The sequence below is a fragment of the Rhinopithecus roxellana genome, chromosome 6, assembly GCF_007565055.1.
Source record: "Rhinopithecus roxellana isolate Shanxi Qingling chromosome 6, ASM756505v1, whole genome shotgun sequence".
Classification (NCBI taxonomy): domain Eukaryota; kingdom Metazoa; phylum Chordata; class Mammalia; order Primates; family Cercopithecidae; genus Rhinopithecus; species Rhinopithecus roxellana.
Genome location: NC_044554.1, coordinates 86,682,123 through 86,698,241, shown reverse-complemented (window position 1 = coordinate 86,698,241; position 16,119 = coordinate 86,682,123). Strand labels below are relative to the sequence as shown.

At 38.2% G+C, this 16,119-nt stretch overlaps 1 protein-coding gene across 5 annotated transcripts in view; it reads left to right on the top strand.

Annotated features, from left to right (window-relative positions):
- COBL (cordon-bleu WH2 repeat protein) overlaps positions 1-16,119 on the top strand; it is a 310,164-nt gene that overhangs the window by 141,533 nt on the left and 152,512 nt on the right. For 2 of the 5 annotated variants that reach the window (XM_010357523.2, XM_010357522.2), the window contains one exon: positions 9,977-10,051. The exons of the other annotated variants lie outside the window; for them this stretch is intronic. In XM_010357523.2, the coding sequence (XP_010355825.2) occupies positions 9,977-10,051 (75 nt within the window). The remainder of the gene's footprint in view (positions 1-9,976; positions 10,052-16,119) is intronic. 5 annotated transcript variants of the gene reach the window in all.

The following is a 16,119-nucleotide window of genomic DNA, read 5'->3' as shown; positions in this document are numbered from 1 at the left end:
AGTGAGCTGAGATCACGCCATCACACTCCAGCCTGGGCAACAGAGCAAGACTCTGTCTCAAAAAAAAAAAAAAAAAAAAAAAAAGAGAATCAGAATGTTTTATTTGAATTTTTGCTCACTCTATGAATGTCTATGAATGTTGTTTTGTTGCTTTTGTTCCTGACATTTTTGAGATAAGTTGGGTGGGACCATGTTCACCCTTGTCCTCCTTGATCCTGACGACACCAATTCACAGTAAAATCCACCATTCCTCACCTTTAGACCTCTAGTAGTTGTTCTCTTTGTGTCTTCTTCCTTGTAAAAGATGAAACGGCCAGAAAAACCAAGTGAAAGATCTAAAAAGACTTTCGTTTTTAGCGAAATAAGGTCACCTAAATTTAAAGCTGGAGATGTGGAGACTGTGACTCAGCTTCTGATAGTTCAGGGGGTGGGGAGATACCACAACTGTCAACACAGCAGTGAAGGCCCAGTCAGTGATCCAGTCCCATCTGTGGATTGCAAGGGGCTTTCTGTTTTTCACCATTGTCAACCTAAAGAAAGAAACTGACTCAAAATTAATGTAGATAGTTTATTTGGGCCAAGGTTGAGGACTGTAGCCTGGTACACACTTCGTTTTCCTTGGGGAATGCTCCATTCAGCCGTAGTTACAAGAAGGTTTGTTAGGGCAAAAAGGAAGAAGGTGTGGCTGACACAAAGTTGTTTGACAAGGATTCTCACTAGTTTACAGAAATAATGCTGATTGGTGATTGACTATACACTCCTGAACTGTGGCAAATGAGTTATGGTGTCCAGTGTATGGCATTTTATAGCTACTTGGCATAAAATTCACTCAGTGTTAGAGCTCAAGTAGCAATTGGCTTTAAGAGGTAATTATTTAGCTCAAGTGAGGTGTGGGACATGACCACCGCTGCATTTCAGTGCCTCCCTGGGCCTGATAATTAAAAGGGGCTCACATTCTGTAGATAAAAATTGTATTTATTTCTTCATTTCCCCCTTTTGATACAAAATATTTCTCCTTGAAAGCATTGATGATTAAAGGCTGAGTGTCAAGGGGTCCCTTGTCACTGGGAAGGGTCGTTCTCAGATAGCCCTGTCACATGTTAGGGAGGAAAGAAAAGATGTTTTAGTGAAGAATTTTAAGAGAACCCAAAAGCCAAATTAGGATGGCATTACAGAGTGGCAAGAATGAAACCTCAGTCGCGTCAGTAATTTATTAGCTGCTGTTGCTTGTTGAATCATCTCTAGTCTTTGGAATGCCGTTTTAGTTTTCTCAGAAGAAATAAAACCACAAGAGATATATAGCATTAATAATCTGAACGGTGAAAGCATAATGCACACAGGATTGGATTATAGTCAGAAAGATAATTTATATGCCAGATCAAACAAACCTGAATTCCATTAGGGAACAACTAAAAATGTCAGGCAGAACATTAAATCCTGCTTCTTCTTTAGAGACTTGTAGCCAGGAGATAATTCAGGATTCAGTCCAAATTGTAGGCAAATAATAATATCACAAAAACAATAGTCTGTGCTAGAACTGAATAACAGGTAGGGTATTGAAAAATAATTTTTCTGTCTCCGGTTCCTCCAGTTTTACCAAAGATAAATCATAGTAGAATCAGTTTATTTGTAAAATAAGTTTTACACTTATTATACTTGGCATGATTATTTGCATAAGATGCAGCAAGAAGAGTGGCCATAATGACTCATTTTAGTTGGCTTTGCTGGAACTTTTTGATAAGGAATCTCAGATTAGACTTTTAAACGCCTCTTGTGGCTAGGAAGCCAAGTTAAGGATTCACCACCTAACTGTGCTGGTAATACCTGTATCAATTGGGTGAATTTCTTTCTTCTCGAGATCTCAGAATATCTTGAGATTACTGGGCCTTGCAGAAAGTGACATGCTTTTACTTACCGCAAAGTCAGCAACCTTGTATGGGAACTATTGTTGACAAGGAACCAGGCCAGCCATTTGCCAAGTCCACTGGCTATAAAGTCAACTTCAGCCCTTCAAACCAGTCTGGTCATATCTGAAAATCTATCATTCCAGTCGAAGCCTTGGTAAAATAACCAGTGCTTTCAGTGTGTCCTGTTACAAAAGAAAACAGATCCTATTGAACTTATGCAAGTAAGTATATTGCCATAAAATGAAAATACAAATAGTTTCTGAATTTTGGAGAAATCAGGTAGAATGAAAGATAAATGTCTAGTTTGCCCACAATAGTATACTTTACCCAATTGCTATAAGCTATAAATAGCTCAGAAAGAAAAGTTTTCTTGATGCTAAAAATCAAAACATGAAAAGAACCTACTGTGTTTCAAACAAAAAGAAGTCACAAAAATTATTTCAGTGCTCTGTCACTTCAGTGCCATGTACTTAACTTTTATTCTGCTTGAAGTTGGGTTAGCAATCTTTATGAACTCATCAGGTTTTAAATTATATTACTGGATTTTTTTTTTTTGTCTTGTTCAATGGCATGGTCTCCAAAATTATCAGAAACTTGTATTCGCAGTGCTTGTTGTGATCTTCTCCATAAGGTTACTTGAAGATACAATGCTTTGGCATTTACAAAGAACTTTTAGGAAAAGAGAGCATCAGAATAAAGCAATTTACTGTTTATGTCAAGACACATCAAATTTTTCGGTATCTTTCACAATTATAGAATGCATATTAGTAGCATAGTCATATAAAAATAACCTGAAGAAAGTTAAACGCCATCTCTTGGCTGGGCGCGGTGGCTCACACCTGTATTTCCAGCACTTTGGGAGCCTGAGGCAGGTGGATCACCTGAGGTCAGGAGTTTGAGACCAGTCTGGCCAACATGGTGAAACCCCATCTCTACTAAAATACAAAAATTGCTTGAACCTGGGAGGCAAAGGTTGCAGTGAGCCAAGATTGTGCCACTGCACTCCAGCCTGGAGTAAGACTCTGTCTCCAAAAAAACCAACCAAACAAAACAAACAAAACAGAAAGTTAAACACCACACCATCTCTTATGTAACAATGCGTCTAGTATGATTTTCACATACCAAATATGTGTAATATGCCTCTCTTGGAGTTCCAGGGTCCCTGTTTGGATTTCCAGGAGCCCTAATCTCCAAAAGTTAGTTCAATGTGAAAAAGACTCAATTAGAATTTGAAGTTTCATTTTAGGAAGTTTGTCAAATGTCAAAGGCTTGAAACACTTGATTTCAAAATGGGATCACAGTAAAATAATATTCATTTAGTCAAAGTGATTTTTTTCAAAGATTTCAAAAAGCAAAAATATTTACTCTTTGATTAAGAAGAGACTTGGCCGGGCACAGTAGATCATGCCTGTAATCCCAGCACTTTGGGAGGCCGAGGCGGGTGGATTGCCTGAAGTTGGGAGTTGGAGACCAGCCTGACCAGCACGGAGAAACCCCGTCTCTACTAAAAATACAAAAATTAGCTGGGCATGGTGGCAGGCACCTGTAATCCCAGCTACTCAGGAAACGGAGGCAGGAGAATTGCTTGAACCCAGGAGGCAGAGGTTGCAGTGAGCCAAGATAGCACCATTGCACTCCAGCCTGGGCAACAGAGTGAGCCTGTCTCAAAAAAAAAAAAAAAAAAAAAAAAAGAGGAGGCTCAGTTTTCAGACCTAATAAAGACATGGTGAATGTGTCTTCCTTTCTCCTCTTTTTTTACTGCAGCTTACTCAAGAGGTAAATAAAAACCTTCACTATTTTTTATCAATACTTTATGAAAAGCTTGTTCACAAGAGAAAACCAAGTTTTACATTTGTATTAATGTATTTTTAATAATAAACCTAATTTTAATAAAACCTTATAAACAAATCCATCCAACCTCATTCAGCTTTAACCGCACAGATAAGTTTCTATAAATGTTTTATAACCTTTTACAATATTTTTCATTTTTTTCTAACTTCCTGTACCCATTTAGTTTTATCTATCATTTTTGTATTTCATTGATTTAAAACAACTTTTAAATAACCTTTAAGCCATGCAAAATTGTTGTTCCTTTAACAAAAACCACACACACACACACACACACACGTGTGTGTGTGTATGTATGTGTGTATATATATATATATATATATATATATATATATATATATATACACAGAGAGAGAGAGAGAGAGAGAGAGTTTTTTGCCCTTGTTGCCCAGCCTGGAATGCATGATCTCGGCTCACCGCAACCCGCAACTTCCACCTCCTGGGTTCAAGTGATTCTTCTGCCCCAGCCTCCACAGTAGCTGAGATTATAGGCATGAGCCACCATGCCCAGCTAAGTGTTGTATTTTCAGTAAAGACGGGGTTTCACCATCTTGGCCAGGCTGGTCTCAAACTCCTGACTCTGGTGTGATCCATCCACTTCGGCCTCTCAAAGTGCTGGGATTACAGGCATGAGTCACCGTGCCCGGCCAACAAAAACCGTATTTTTATGTCTTTTTTATAACCTTTTTAATTTTTATTTATTTATTGTATTTATTTTTATTTTTTTTGAGAGAGTCCTCTCTGTCGCCCAGACTGGAGTACAGAGGCACGATCTCGGCTCACTGCAACCTTTGCCTCCTGAGTTCAAGCGATTATCTTGCCTCCGCCTCTCAAGTAGCTGAGATCACAGGCGCCTGCCGCCATGCCTGGCTAATTTTTGTATTTTTAGTAGAGATGGGATTTCACATGTCAGCCAGGCCGGTCTCGAACTCCTGACCTCAGGTGATCCGCCCGCCTCAGCCTCCCAGAATGCTGTGACTACAGGCATGAGCCACCACACCTGGCCTATAACTTTTTTAAAACCAAAAATGCATTTTACTTTTCTTGTGTTCTTTGGATACAAGTTGCTTGTCTTTTATCTACTAGATTTAATTACATATATTAATTTCAGTGTTAACTCTTAGTATCCCAAATATTTGTGAAAAGTCTTGAGAAATAAGCAATTTTAATTGTGTACCTTGATACAGAGCCCAGAAAAAAGGACAGAGTTATGAAGGCAATGCCTGGAGAACCAGCCCCTCCCAGCATTTTCAGGAGGCACAAGTGAGCCAGGGAAGACATGTAGTGTAGCTCCGCCCCGCAGCTCTTGGCCTAGGTGCTGCAGACATCCACGTGTCCCCAGGCCTTTCCGTGGCCACTTGTCTGTACCCCACAATCAAACAAGTATCAACAATATCACAGAAGCAACAGTTTTATGACCTTAAACACCTAGCAGAAATAGCCTAAACCTATTTGACTAGTAGACCCAGGCAAAAATGTCTAAATTAAATTCTGAAAATACTTGTTTTATTTTACCAACAATTTTAAAACTAGCCTCATTTACCAAAGATTACTAAAGTCACATGAACTTGAAAAGCATTTGGACTTATTTACTAAATTTATGAGAACTGATTTACTTATAAGTCAGTTTGGTACCATGTAGACAGTATACAAACTCAGACGTGTACACGTATACATACAAACATAGTCAGAAATAGAGATTTCATAGCTTTGATTTTAAAATTTTAGCCATGAGTCAGGTAAAATTCACTAGTTCAAAAGGACATTTGGATTCAAATTGTGCTTTTGTAAATGGAACAAGTTAAAGTTTTTCTGTCTCACATGCCTAAAGCCCTCACAAAATTTTAGAGAACAAGGTAGCAAATTTACATTTCAAAGCAGAGAGAGAATTTAGCTTTTGTAAAGACCAATGAATTTTACATTATCTTTGACAAAAATCTTGTCCTCAAAAGGGAAGCAGACCAAGGGAGTATATATGGTTAGCAGGGGTTTAAGAAGAAAGAGATTTAATCAACTGAGAAACTCTTATAGAGAGAACAGACGACTCAAAAAATATGCATGTATGTGTATGTGTGTGTATGTGTATACATATATATCCCAAATATCAGTTATTCATTAAGTTACCTTTTGACTATAGGGCTCCTAAATCTTTTCAGTCTCTTATCAGATTTTAGCCAGGATGAATCAGCCAATATCCCTGCTTTTGCACTTTTTAATTTTTTCCTCTTTTAAACCAAAGATAACATTTCCAAGTGACTCACCAAAACCAACATGCCTTAACCAAGGTTGTGATTTAACCAGAGACTCGACAGGTATCTCCAAAGAGGTGCAACACAGTCCTCACAAGACCCAGAGCCACCAGAAAAACTTCAAAGGAAGGAAGGTTTTGCTAGCTGCAAATGGGGTACAAGCCCCATCTGTCCTGTCTAGCCATGTTCCCTAAGATCTCAGCTTCTCAGCTGACCACCTATATACAAGGTCCAGACTGAGGATTTAAAGAGACAGTGGGAAAGACAGGAAAAAAAAAAAAGCTGCCTGTGGGGGTAGTGCCCAAAGGCAGGAAAATGTGGGAAGGTAAACCTATGAGATGAATAAAGACTGCACCTAGATTCCCTGGCACTGCTGTCTCTGAACCCATGAGCAAGTCTTATAATGGAGCCTATCTTTAGGTGGGAGTGGCAGGCAGGAAAACCTTTGTCTTTCTAAATTGCTGTTCTATCATCAGGCAAGCCAGGGGAAGGGGCAGTGTCTCCCTGAATGTTAACCTTCTTCAGCTCCCAATCCCCAGTACTTAGGAGAGGAATATTTTGGTTTCCTCTAGTAGATAGGATTATAAATGAGTATCCGAGACAAAGAATTCAAATTAATTTCTGATAAATGTTTCTTTCCTGAGCAAAAGATATCCACTGAGGAAATAAATGTTGTGGTATGTCCCAAGAACGTTAACTATGTGTCAGACCTATTCTCAGCTGGAATGCTGCTTAGCTAATACAACGCATGTTAACATTTCCAAGACATGGTAAGATTTACATCTCCAAGGGACTGAGAAAGGTCTACAGGCAGTTTAGGCATTTAAAGAGTTTTTCTGGGGAGTTTAAGGAACACTCTCTAAAAAAAATTCTCAAATCTCCTAATTTGGGGGTGAGATAACTCACTTTCATGTACCTTTTGGTATAAAACTAATAGGAATTGGTCACAAATATTTTAAAGTCCAAATTATAAACAGTAGAAAACAGCTGCAGTTTTAAAAGCATGCTATGTAAAGTGATGTCACCAGTGCCAAACTGCCAGTACCTTGACCTACCTGCCCCAAGGTGGAAAAGGTAGTTTTCCTTTTTAATCACTGATGCCTGAATCACTTGCCTGCAAGGCAAAGATAGAGCCTCCATTCCAGAAAGTGCGCAGTGGAAAGAGCAGCCCAGGTGAAAATCATAGGGCGGTCTGGATTCAGGAAGTCTTGCCCTTTGCACTGCAGGATCCTCTGGAGCTGGGGACCCAATGTGTTGCTGGTATCAAGAGCTGGGTCTGAGAGAAAACACTGAGTCTGAGAGATAACGCTGAGTCTGAGAGAAAACGCTGGGTGCTGGTGTGAGCATCACTCTGAAGCCTGCCAACTTAGACCAGATATGGTGGCCTAAAAAATGAAACTGAGGCAAGATTAATGTAGAGAGCTTTTTGGGCAAAGGTAAGCCTAACTGCCTAGGACACACTTCCAGGTTGCCTTGGAGAGTTTCAGCCATAGTTATAAGAAGGTTTTTAAAGGGAAAGGGGGGCAAGGAGTGGGCTGATACAAAGTCATTCCACAGGAATTGTCACTGGTTTACAGAGATGACATTGGTTAGTGATTGGCTATCCCTTGCTGAGCTACAGGGTGGGAGTTATGGTGTCCAGTGTGTGGCATTTTATGGCTCCTTGGTGCCAGTTAGACTGGAGCCCACAAAGCAGGTGGCCTCAAGAAGTCACCATTTGGTTCAAGGGTGGAGTGAGATATGACTGCTGTGCATTTCACTGCTTCTCTGGTTCTGATCATTAAAGGGACTTGTATTCCTCAGATACAAAGCCTGTTTTCTTTCTCACTGTCCTGAACTTGCTAGAAATATTTTTCATTTCTCTATACCTTATCTTTCATTTGTCACTTTCCTTGTCATTTATTTTACTGTATTTTGCTCTAGACATCCCTTCTTCAGTCTTATCTTTATTGGATAATTTGTTATTGTTGTTTTGTGTTAAATTTTAGCTTCTTGTTTCTCTTGATTTTTATTGTTTGAGATACTGTGCTAAATGCAGCCTCATGTAGTTTGTCCTCACGTAGCCCCATTTTACAGGGAAGAAACTTAGGCTGAGCAAGTCCAAGCCCAGCATAGTGCAGGTAAATGCCGGAATTCATAAACACCAGAAATCAAACCCGAGCCTGTCTTTCCAGAGCCCTTGCTGTTAATCACTGGTTTACATTGTATAGTGTGGTATCAATTTCTTTATCAAGAAAAAGGATTGGAAACAAATAATTTTAAAAAATAATTTGTAAAATCCTGTGATGTCAGACAGTCTGCAGAGTCTCAGTGAACAGATGCTAAGAATGGAGAATTATTGAGGCATTTAAAACTTAAGGTGACTCTTTACTATATCACCTTAAAGGAAAAAAAATTATAGGCATATGTGTATATGTGTATGTGTTGTATGTGTGTGAATGTGTGTATAAAATATCAATAGGAAATATACTTAAAGGAATGTGATACCAGCTAAAATAAATGATAGCAAATATCTTTTTTGTTTTCAAGCTTTTGTGTTTTAAAGTTTTTAAAGCATTATAGTTTTATATCATCTTGACATTATTTATTCTCCTAACACAGCAGTTCTTAAAAGTCCCTAAGAAACACCTTGAGACCTAGTTTAAACATTGGATTCTTGGGTCATGTACCCAAAGATTCTCATTTGGGAGGCCAGGTTGGGGTCTGGAAATTGAATTTTCCAGTTGCACCAGATGATTTTGGTGCAATAGAAAGAAATATTATCATTTTTCTTTTCTGGATCATAGGGAGTGAGATACTGAAATTTTTCTCTGCACACCCAATAAATTAGCTGTGCAGTGATTAAAACTTTGAAGTCCTTGGGCTGGGAGCAGTGGCTCACGCCTGTAATCCTAGCACTTTGGGGGGCCAACTTGGGCAGATTGCCTGAGCTCAGGCATTTGAGACCAGCCTGGGAAACAAGGGAAACAAGGTAAAACCCTTGTTTCCTCTACTAAAATGCAAAAGAATTATCCTGGCATGGCAGCGTGCGCCTGTAGTCCCAGCTACTCGGAGGCTGAGGCAGGAGAATTGCTTGAACCCAGGGGGAGACGGAGGTTGCAGTGAGCCAAGATAGCACCACTGCACTCCAGCCTGGGCAACAGAGCAAGACTCTGCTCAAAAACAAAACAAAACAAAACAAAAACTTTGAAGTCTTCAAAACCTAATTAATTTGCTTGCTGACCTAACTCCATCACTTCAGGCCCACTACTGTTTGAAAATTGCGTATTTTCTCTGGGCGAGGTGGCTCATGCCTGTGATCCCAGCATTTTGGAAGGCCAAGGCAGCCACATCACCCGAGGTCAGGAGTTCGAGACCAGCCTGGCCGATATGGTGAAACCCTGTCTGTACTAAAAATACAAAAATTATCTGGGTGTGGTAATGCATGCTTGTAATCCCAGCTACTTGGGAAGCCGAGGCAGGAGAATCACTCAAACCCGGGAGGTGGAGGTTGCAGTGAGCTGAGATCATGCCAATGCACTCCAGCCTGCACACAGCAAGACACTGTCAAGAGAGAAAAAGAGAAAGAGAGAGAGAGAGAGAGAGAGAGAGAGAGAGAGGGAGGGAGGGAGGGAAGGAAGGAAGGAAGGAAGGAAGGAAGGTAGGAAGGAAGGAAGGAAGGAAGGAAAAAAGAAAGAAAAAGAGAGAAAAAGAAAAAGAAAGGAAGGAAGGAAAGGAAAAAGAAAGAAAAAGAGAAAGAAAGAAAGAAAGCTCATTCCTATGAGTGTGGATTTCAAAATTGTGATTCCCAAATCAGGGAGCACTTTGGTTCAGGTCTGTTCATAAACTGGCAGAAGTGGCAAAGATTACACCTATTAAGTGAAGGGTTTGCTGCCTTGTGGCCACACTGGCATTTTTGCCTTAATGCTAAGGACTATGTTTTCTGTCTGAACTTTCACCTGGAGATGATATGGCCTGGTGCTTGTGTTCCAGGCTGAGCAGCCCGTGCTGTCAGGTGCAGACAGTGATGAGGACACCTCCAGGGCTGCCCCAGGAGGGGGTTTGAACGTGAGTACTAATGCCCCAGCAGGTGCTTCTGCTAATTGCTTGGAACTTCTTGCTTTGCACGACCTTCCAGATAGTGAAATCACAGACCGGTTTAGTTTGGTGGTTTGTTTTTTGTAGTCTAGATAGAGTCGAAAGCTGCCTATTGATATTTTTTTAGTTACCCATGCTACTTTTGGAATACGTGGAATATTTTAGTTTCTGTTTTTCTATTTGCCAGTCAGCGTGATCAGGAGAAGCCTTTATTAGGGTAATTGAATTCGTGCTTCCCGAAACTACCGTCATGCATCATAAGGAGTAGCCTGGTGCTTTTGGAGCTGCTCAGTCCTGTTTTCCAGCCCTGTAGCTCTCAGCTGCTAAACTCTGAGCCTACGCGCTGTTCATGGAGCCTTTGAAAGGATTTGAAACTACCTGTGCCCTTACGTTACGCAGTTGGCATCTATAAAGTTTCTTCATAGTTTTAAATACTCAAGAGAATGTAATTCATGACATCTTATAAATATTGACATTTTAAATATATCTAATAAAAGTTGGATGTTTACTATCACCTATTAAAAATTACATGGGACGACTCTTCTGTATTAGTAAGAACGTTTATATTATCACTTTTTCTTGATTTCACATTTCCAGGTCAGTCCCCACGTAAAATTTTATTCTATTCAAATCATATTTTATGCCTCAGAGTCTTTAATAAGGACTTTAAGTAAAACATATTATAAAATTAAAATATCTCTCTAACATATTTTTTATTTGATGTGATCATAAAACTGTCAGTAGAAAAATATTTTTCTGGGATGAGTTCTCATAAAAATTACAAAATAAATCAAAACAGTATAAATATATTACAACTGTTGACATATAATTGTTAAACATGGAAAGTAAATTTTTCTTGAAAAGACATTTATTAATCAGATGAAAGACAATTTAAAAAATTTTTGTATCTATCGTGTTTGAACATGATTTACTGATAAAACAAGAAAAGCTTCAACATTAATTCTGTGTCTCTTCATTTTTATGGAAGTAAGCCCCCAGGAAACACTTTACATAGATAGTATATAAGGATGAAAAGTTCTGTTATAGCAGTGCCTTTCAATTCCTGAAGTCCTCAGAATCTAACATGCCAAAAATCACAGAGACCTGTTCTCAAAAATCATCTTGAATGATCCTTTTATGATCCTTGAATGATACCTAATTAGATTATCTTTCAAATTTGTCAATAGCTAAAATTTGGAAGCCATCTGACTTGCAAAATGATTTGTTATTCATGCACACTGGATATTGACTTCTGGCAGGTATAAGAAAAAAATGCCTTGTTAAGACTCATCAAATGACAATTATACTTAATGCGCTTTTGCTCATAGGCACTCTTGGAGGAAAGAGGATGTGGCAATGGCTCTTTAAAATTTTCTTAAATTTGATTTTATTTTTAATTGATTCATAATCATTGTACATATTTATGGGGTACAATATGATGGTTTTGATACATGATTACGTTGTGTAGTCATCATCAGGATAAGTAGGAAATCCGTTACCTCAAACATCAATTATTTCCTTGTGGTAAGAACATTCAGAACCCTTTCTTCTAGCTGTTTTGAAATGTGTAATACATTATTATTAACTGTAGTCACACAACTGTATGATAGAAAGCCAGAGAGTATTCCTCTCGTCTAACTGTTACATTGTACCTGTTGACCAACCTCTCCCCATCCTTCTTCTCTGCTCTCCAGCTTCTCTCTACTTCCATGAGATCAACTTTTTAGATTCCACATATGGTAGCATGGACTATTTTTCTTTCTATGTCTGGATAATTTCACTTAACATAATGTCCTCCAGTTTCATCCATGTTGACACGAATGACAGGATTGCCTTTTTAAGACTAAATAATATTTTGTTATATATATATGTATATATATACATATCACAGTGTCAGGTTTTGTTTCAGAGCTAATTATCAAGTTTTCTTAGAAAAATAAGCAAGGATAGGAAAAACTCTGAAAAGCATGAGCGATGGGTAAGCCTTACCAGTTTTAAAAATAGGTTTTGACACCTTTAAAATTACAATAATTATTACAATTACACTAGCTCAGTGAAGCAGAATAGAACATATAGGGCCAATCGTATAACGAAGCATGGTATACAATAGAGTCAACACATCAAATCTGGAGGGGGAAGTAAACTGGTTAGTAGAACTATGATCATCGAGTAGCCATAGGAAAAAGAAAATTGTACATGTTTTCATTGTATACAGTAGGAAAAAAAATCAAATGAATCAGAAATCTAAGTGTACAAATGGAAACCATATAAATACTAGCAGAAGATACAGTGAATTCATCTATAAAATGAGAGTAGGTAATGCTTTTCCAATTATGACTAAAAATCCAGATGTGATAATGGAAAATATTGATGTTTGTTTTCTTAAATCCATTTTTAATTGTGGGTATAGAGTGGGTGTATGTATTTATGGGGTACATGAGATAACTTTGATGCACCATGCCATGTGAAATAATCACATCATGGAGAATGGAGTGTCCATCCCCTCAAGCATTTATATTTTGTGTTACAAACAATTCATTTACACTTAGTTATTTAAAAATGTACAAGTAAGTAATTATTGACTATAGACACCCTACCTTGTTGTGCTGTTAAATAGTAGGCCTTATTCATTCTTTATATATTTTTTTGTACCCATTAACCATCCCTACCTCCACAGTGAGTTCCCCACTACCTGTTCCATCCTTCTACTCTCTGTCCATGAGTTCTGTCATTTTGACTTTCAGATCTCAGAAATAAGTGAGAACATGTGGTATTTGTCTTTCTTTGTCTGCCTTATTTCGCTTAACAGGATGATCTCTAGTTCCACTCCTGTTGTTGCAAATGACAAGATCTCATTCTTTTTCATAGTTGACTAGCACTCCATTGTGTATATTGTAAACCAAAAAGTAACTGAAACAAGTCTCAATCAATTTAGAAAGTTTATTTTGCTAAGATTAAGGATGCACTCATGACACGGCCTCAGGAGGTCCTGACGACATGTGCCTGAGGGGGATGGGGTATAGCTTGCTTTTATACATTTTGGGGAGGCATAATGCATCAGTCAGTACATGTAGGATTCACATTGGTTCTATCTGGAAGGGCAGAACTCCTCGAACCAGGGTGTTGGGGGACTTCCACGTCATAGGTAGATTTAAATATATTCTGATTGGCAGTTCGTTGAAAGTGTTATTATCAGTAGAAAGGAATGTCTGGATTAAAATAAGGGGTTGTGGAGACCAGGGTTTTATGCAGATGAAGCCTCCAGGTAGCAGGCTTCAGAGAGAATACACTGTAAATATTTCCTATCAGACTTGAGGTCTGAGTTGATGTTAATGCTGGAGGGTGTAATGAGGCATGTCTAATCCCCTCTTCCGTCATGGCCTGAACTAGACTTTTAAGTTAATTCTGGAATCCCCTTGGCTGAGAAGAGGGGTCCATTCAGATGGTTAGGGAGCCTTAGAATTTCATTTTTGGTTTACAGTACGTACCACATTTTCTTTTATCCATTCATCTGCTGATGGACACTTAGGTCTTAGCTATTGTGAACAGTTCTGCAACAAACATGGGAGTGCAGATATCTCTTCAATATACTGATTTCCTTTCTTTTGGGTATGTACCCAGTAGTGGGATTGCTAGATCATATGCTAGCTCTATTGTAGGTTTTTGAGGAACCACCAAACTGTTCTCCATAATAGTTATGCCAATTTACATTCTCACCAACAGTGTATGAGGGTTCCCTTTCTCCATATCCTCACCAGCATTTGCTTTTGCCTGTCTTTTGGATATAAGCCATTTTAACTGAGGTGAAAGGATATCTCATATGTAATTTTGATTTGCGTTTCTCTGATGATCAGTGATGTTGACCATCTTTTCATATGCCTGTTTGCCATTTGTATGTCTTCTTTTGAGAAATGTTTGTTTAAATCTTTTGCCCATTTTTTTTTTTTTTTTTTTTTTTTTTGAGACAGAGTCTTCCTCTGTCACCAGGCTGGAATGCAGTGGCACGATCTCGGCTCACTGCAGCTTCCACCTCCCGGGTTCAAGTGATTCTCCTGCCTCAGCCTCTCAAGGAGCTGGGACTACAGGCATGTACCAGCACGCCCAAAGTGCTGGGATTACAGGCGTGAGCCACTGCGCCCAGACTTTTGCCCATTTTTTGATAGGATTATTAGACTTTTTCCTGTGGAGTTGTTTGAGCTCCTTATACATTCTGGTTATTAATCCCTTGTCAGATGAGTAGTTTGCAAGTGTTTTCTCCTATTATGTGGGTTATCTCTTCGTTTTGTGGGTTGTTTCCTTTGCTGTGTAGAAGCTTTTAAACTTGATGTGATCCCAGTTGTTCATGTTTGCTTTGGTTCCCTGTACTTGTGGGGTACTGCCCAAGAAATTTTTGCCCAGACCAATATTCTGGAGATTTTCCCCAAATTTTTTTGTAGTAGTTTCATAGTTTCAGGTCTTAGATTTAAGTCTTGAATCAATTTTGATTTGATTTTTGTTTATGGCAAGAGGTAGGAGTCTAGTTTTATTCTTCTGCATATGAATATCCAGTTTTCCTAGCACCGTTTATTAAAGAGACTAGCGTATGTTCTTGGCACCTTTGTTGAAAATGACTTCACTATAAGTATGTGGATTTGTTTCTGGGTTCTCTATTCTGTTGGTCTGTATGTCTGGTTTTATGCCATTACCATGCTGTTTTGGTTATAATAATTCTGTAGTATAATTTGAAGTCAGGTAATGTGATTCCTCCAGTTTTGTTATTTTTGCTTAGGACTATTCTGGCCCTTTTATGGTTCCATATAAATTTTAGGATTTTTTTCTATTTCTGTGAAGAGTGTCATTGGTATTTTGATAGAGATTGCATTGAATTTGTAGATTGCTTAGTGTAGTATGGAAATTTTAGCAATACGTAAACCTGGAATATTTTTCAATTTTTTAGTATCCTCTTTAATTTCTTTCATCAGTATTGTATAGTGTAAATTATAGAGCTCTTTCACTTCTTTAGTTGATTCCTAAGTATTTAATATTTTTTATGACTACCATAAATGGGATTATTTTTAAATTTCTTTTTCAAATTGTTTACTGTTGGCATATAGAAATGCTACTGATTTTTGCATGTTGATTTTGTATCCTGCAACATTACTGAATTTATTATTTCTAATAGATTTTTTGTGAAACTTTAGGTTTTTCCAAGTATAAGATCCTATCCTCTGCAAACAAGGATACTTTGACTTCTTCCTTTCCAATTTGAATGCCCTTTATATCTTTCTCTTGTCTGATTGCCTAGCCAGGACTTCCAGTACTATGTTGAATTAAGGTGGTGAAAGAGGGCATCCTTGTCATGTTCCAGATCTTAGGGGGAAGGCTTTCAGTTTTTCTCCATTCAGTGTGATACTGGCTGTGGGTCTATTGTATATGGCTTTTATTATGTTAAGGTATGTTCCTTCTATCCCCAATTTTTTGAGAATTTTTATCAAAATGGGATGTTGAATGTTATCAAATACTTTTCGATATCAATTGAAGTGATCATCTGGTTTTTGTCCTTCATTCTGTTGATGTAATGTATCACATTGATTGATTTGCATATGTTGAACTCTCCTTGCATCCCCAGGGATAAATGTCTCTTGGCTACAATGAATGATCTTTCTAATGTTTTGTTGAATTCAGTTTGCTAGTATTTTGTTGAGGATTTTTACATTTTTATTCATCAAGATATTGGCCTGTAGTTTTCTTTTGTTGATATGTCATTGTCTGGTTTTGGTATCAGGGTAATACTGGCCTCATAGAATGAGTTTGGAAGTATTCCCTCCTCCCCTGTTTTTTGGAATAGTTTGAGTAGGATTGGTATTAGTTCTTGTTTAAATGTTTGGTAGAATTGAGCAGTGAACACATCAGGCCTTGGACTTTTCTTTACTGGGAGACTTTTTATTATGGCTTCAATATTGTTACTTGTTATTAAGTTGTTTTAGTTTTAGATTTCTCCCTGGTTCAATCTTGGTACACTGTATATGTCTAAGAATTTGTCCATTTCTTCTAGATTT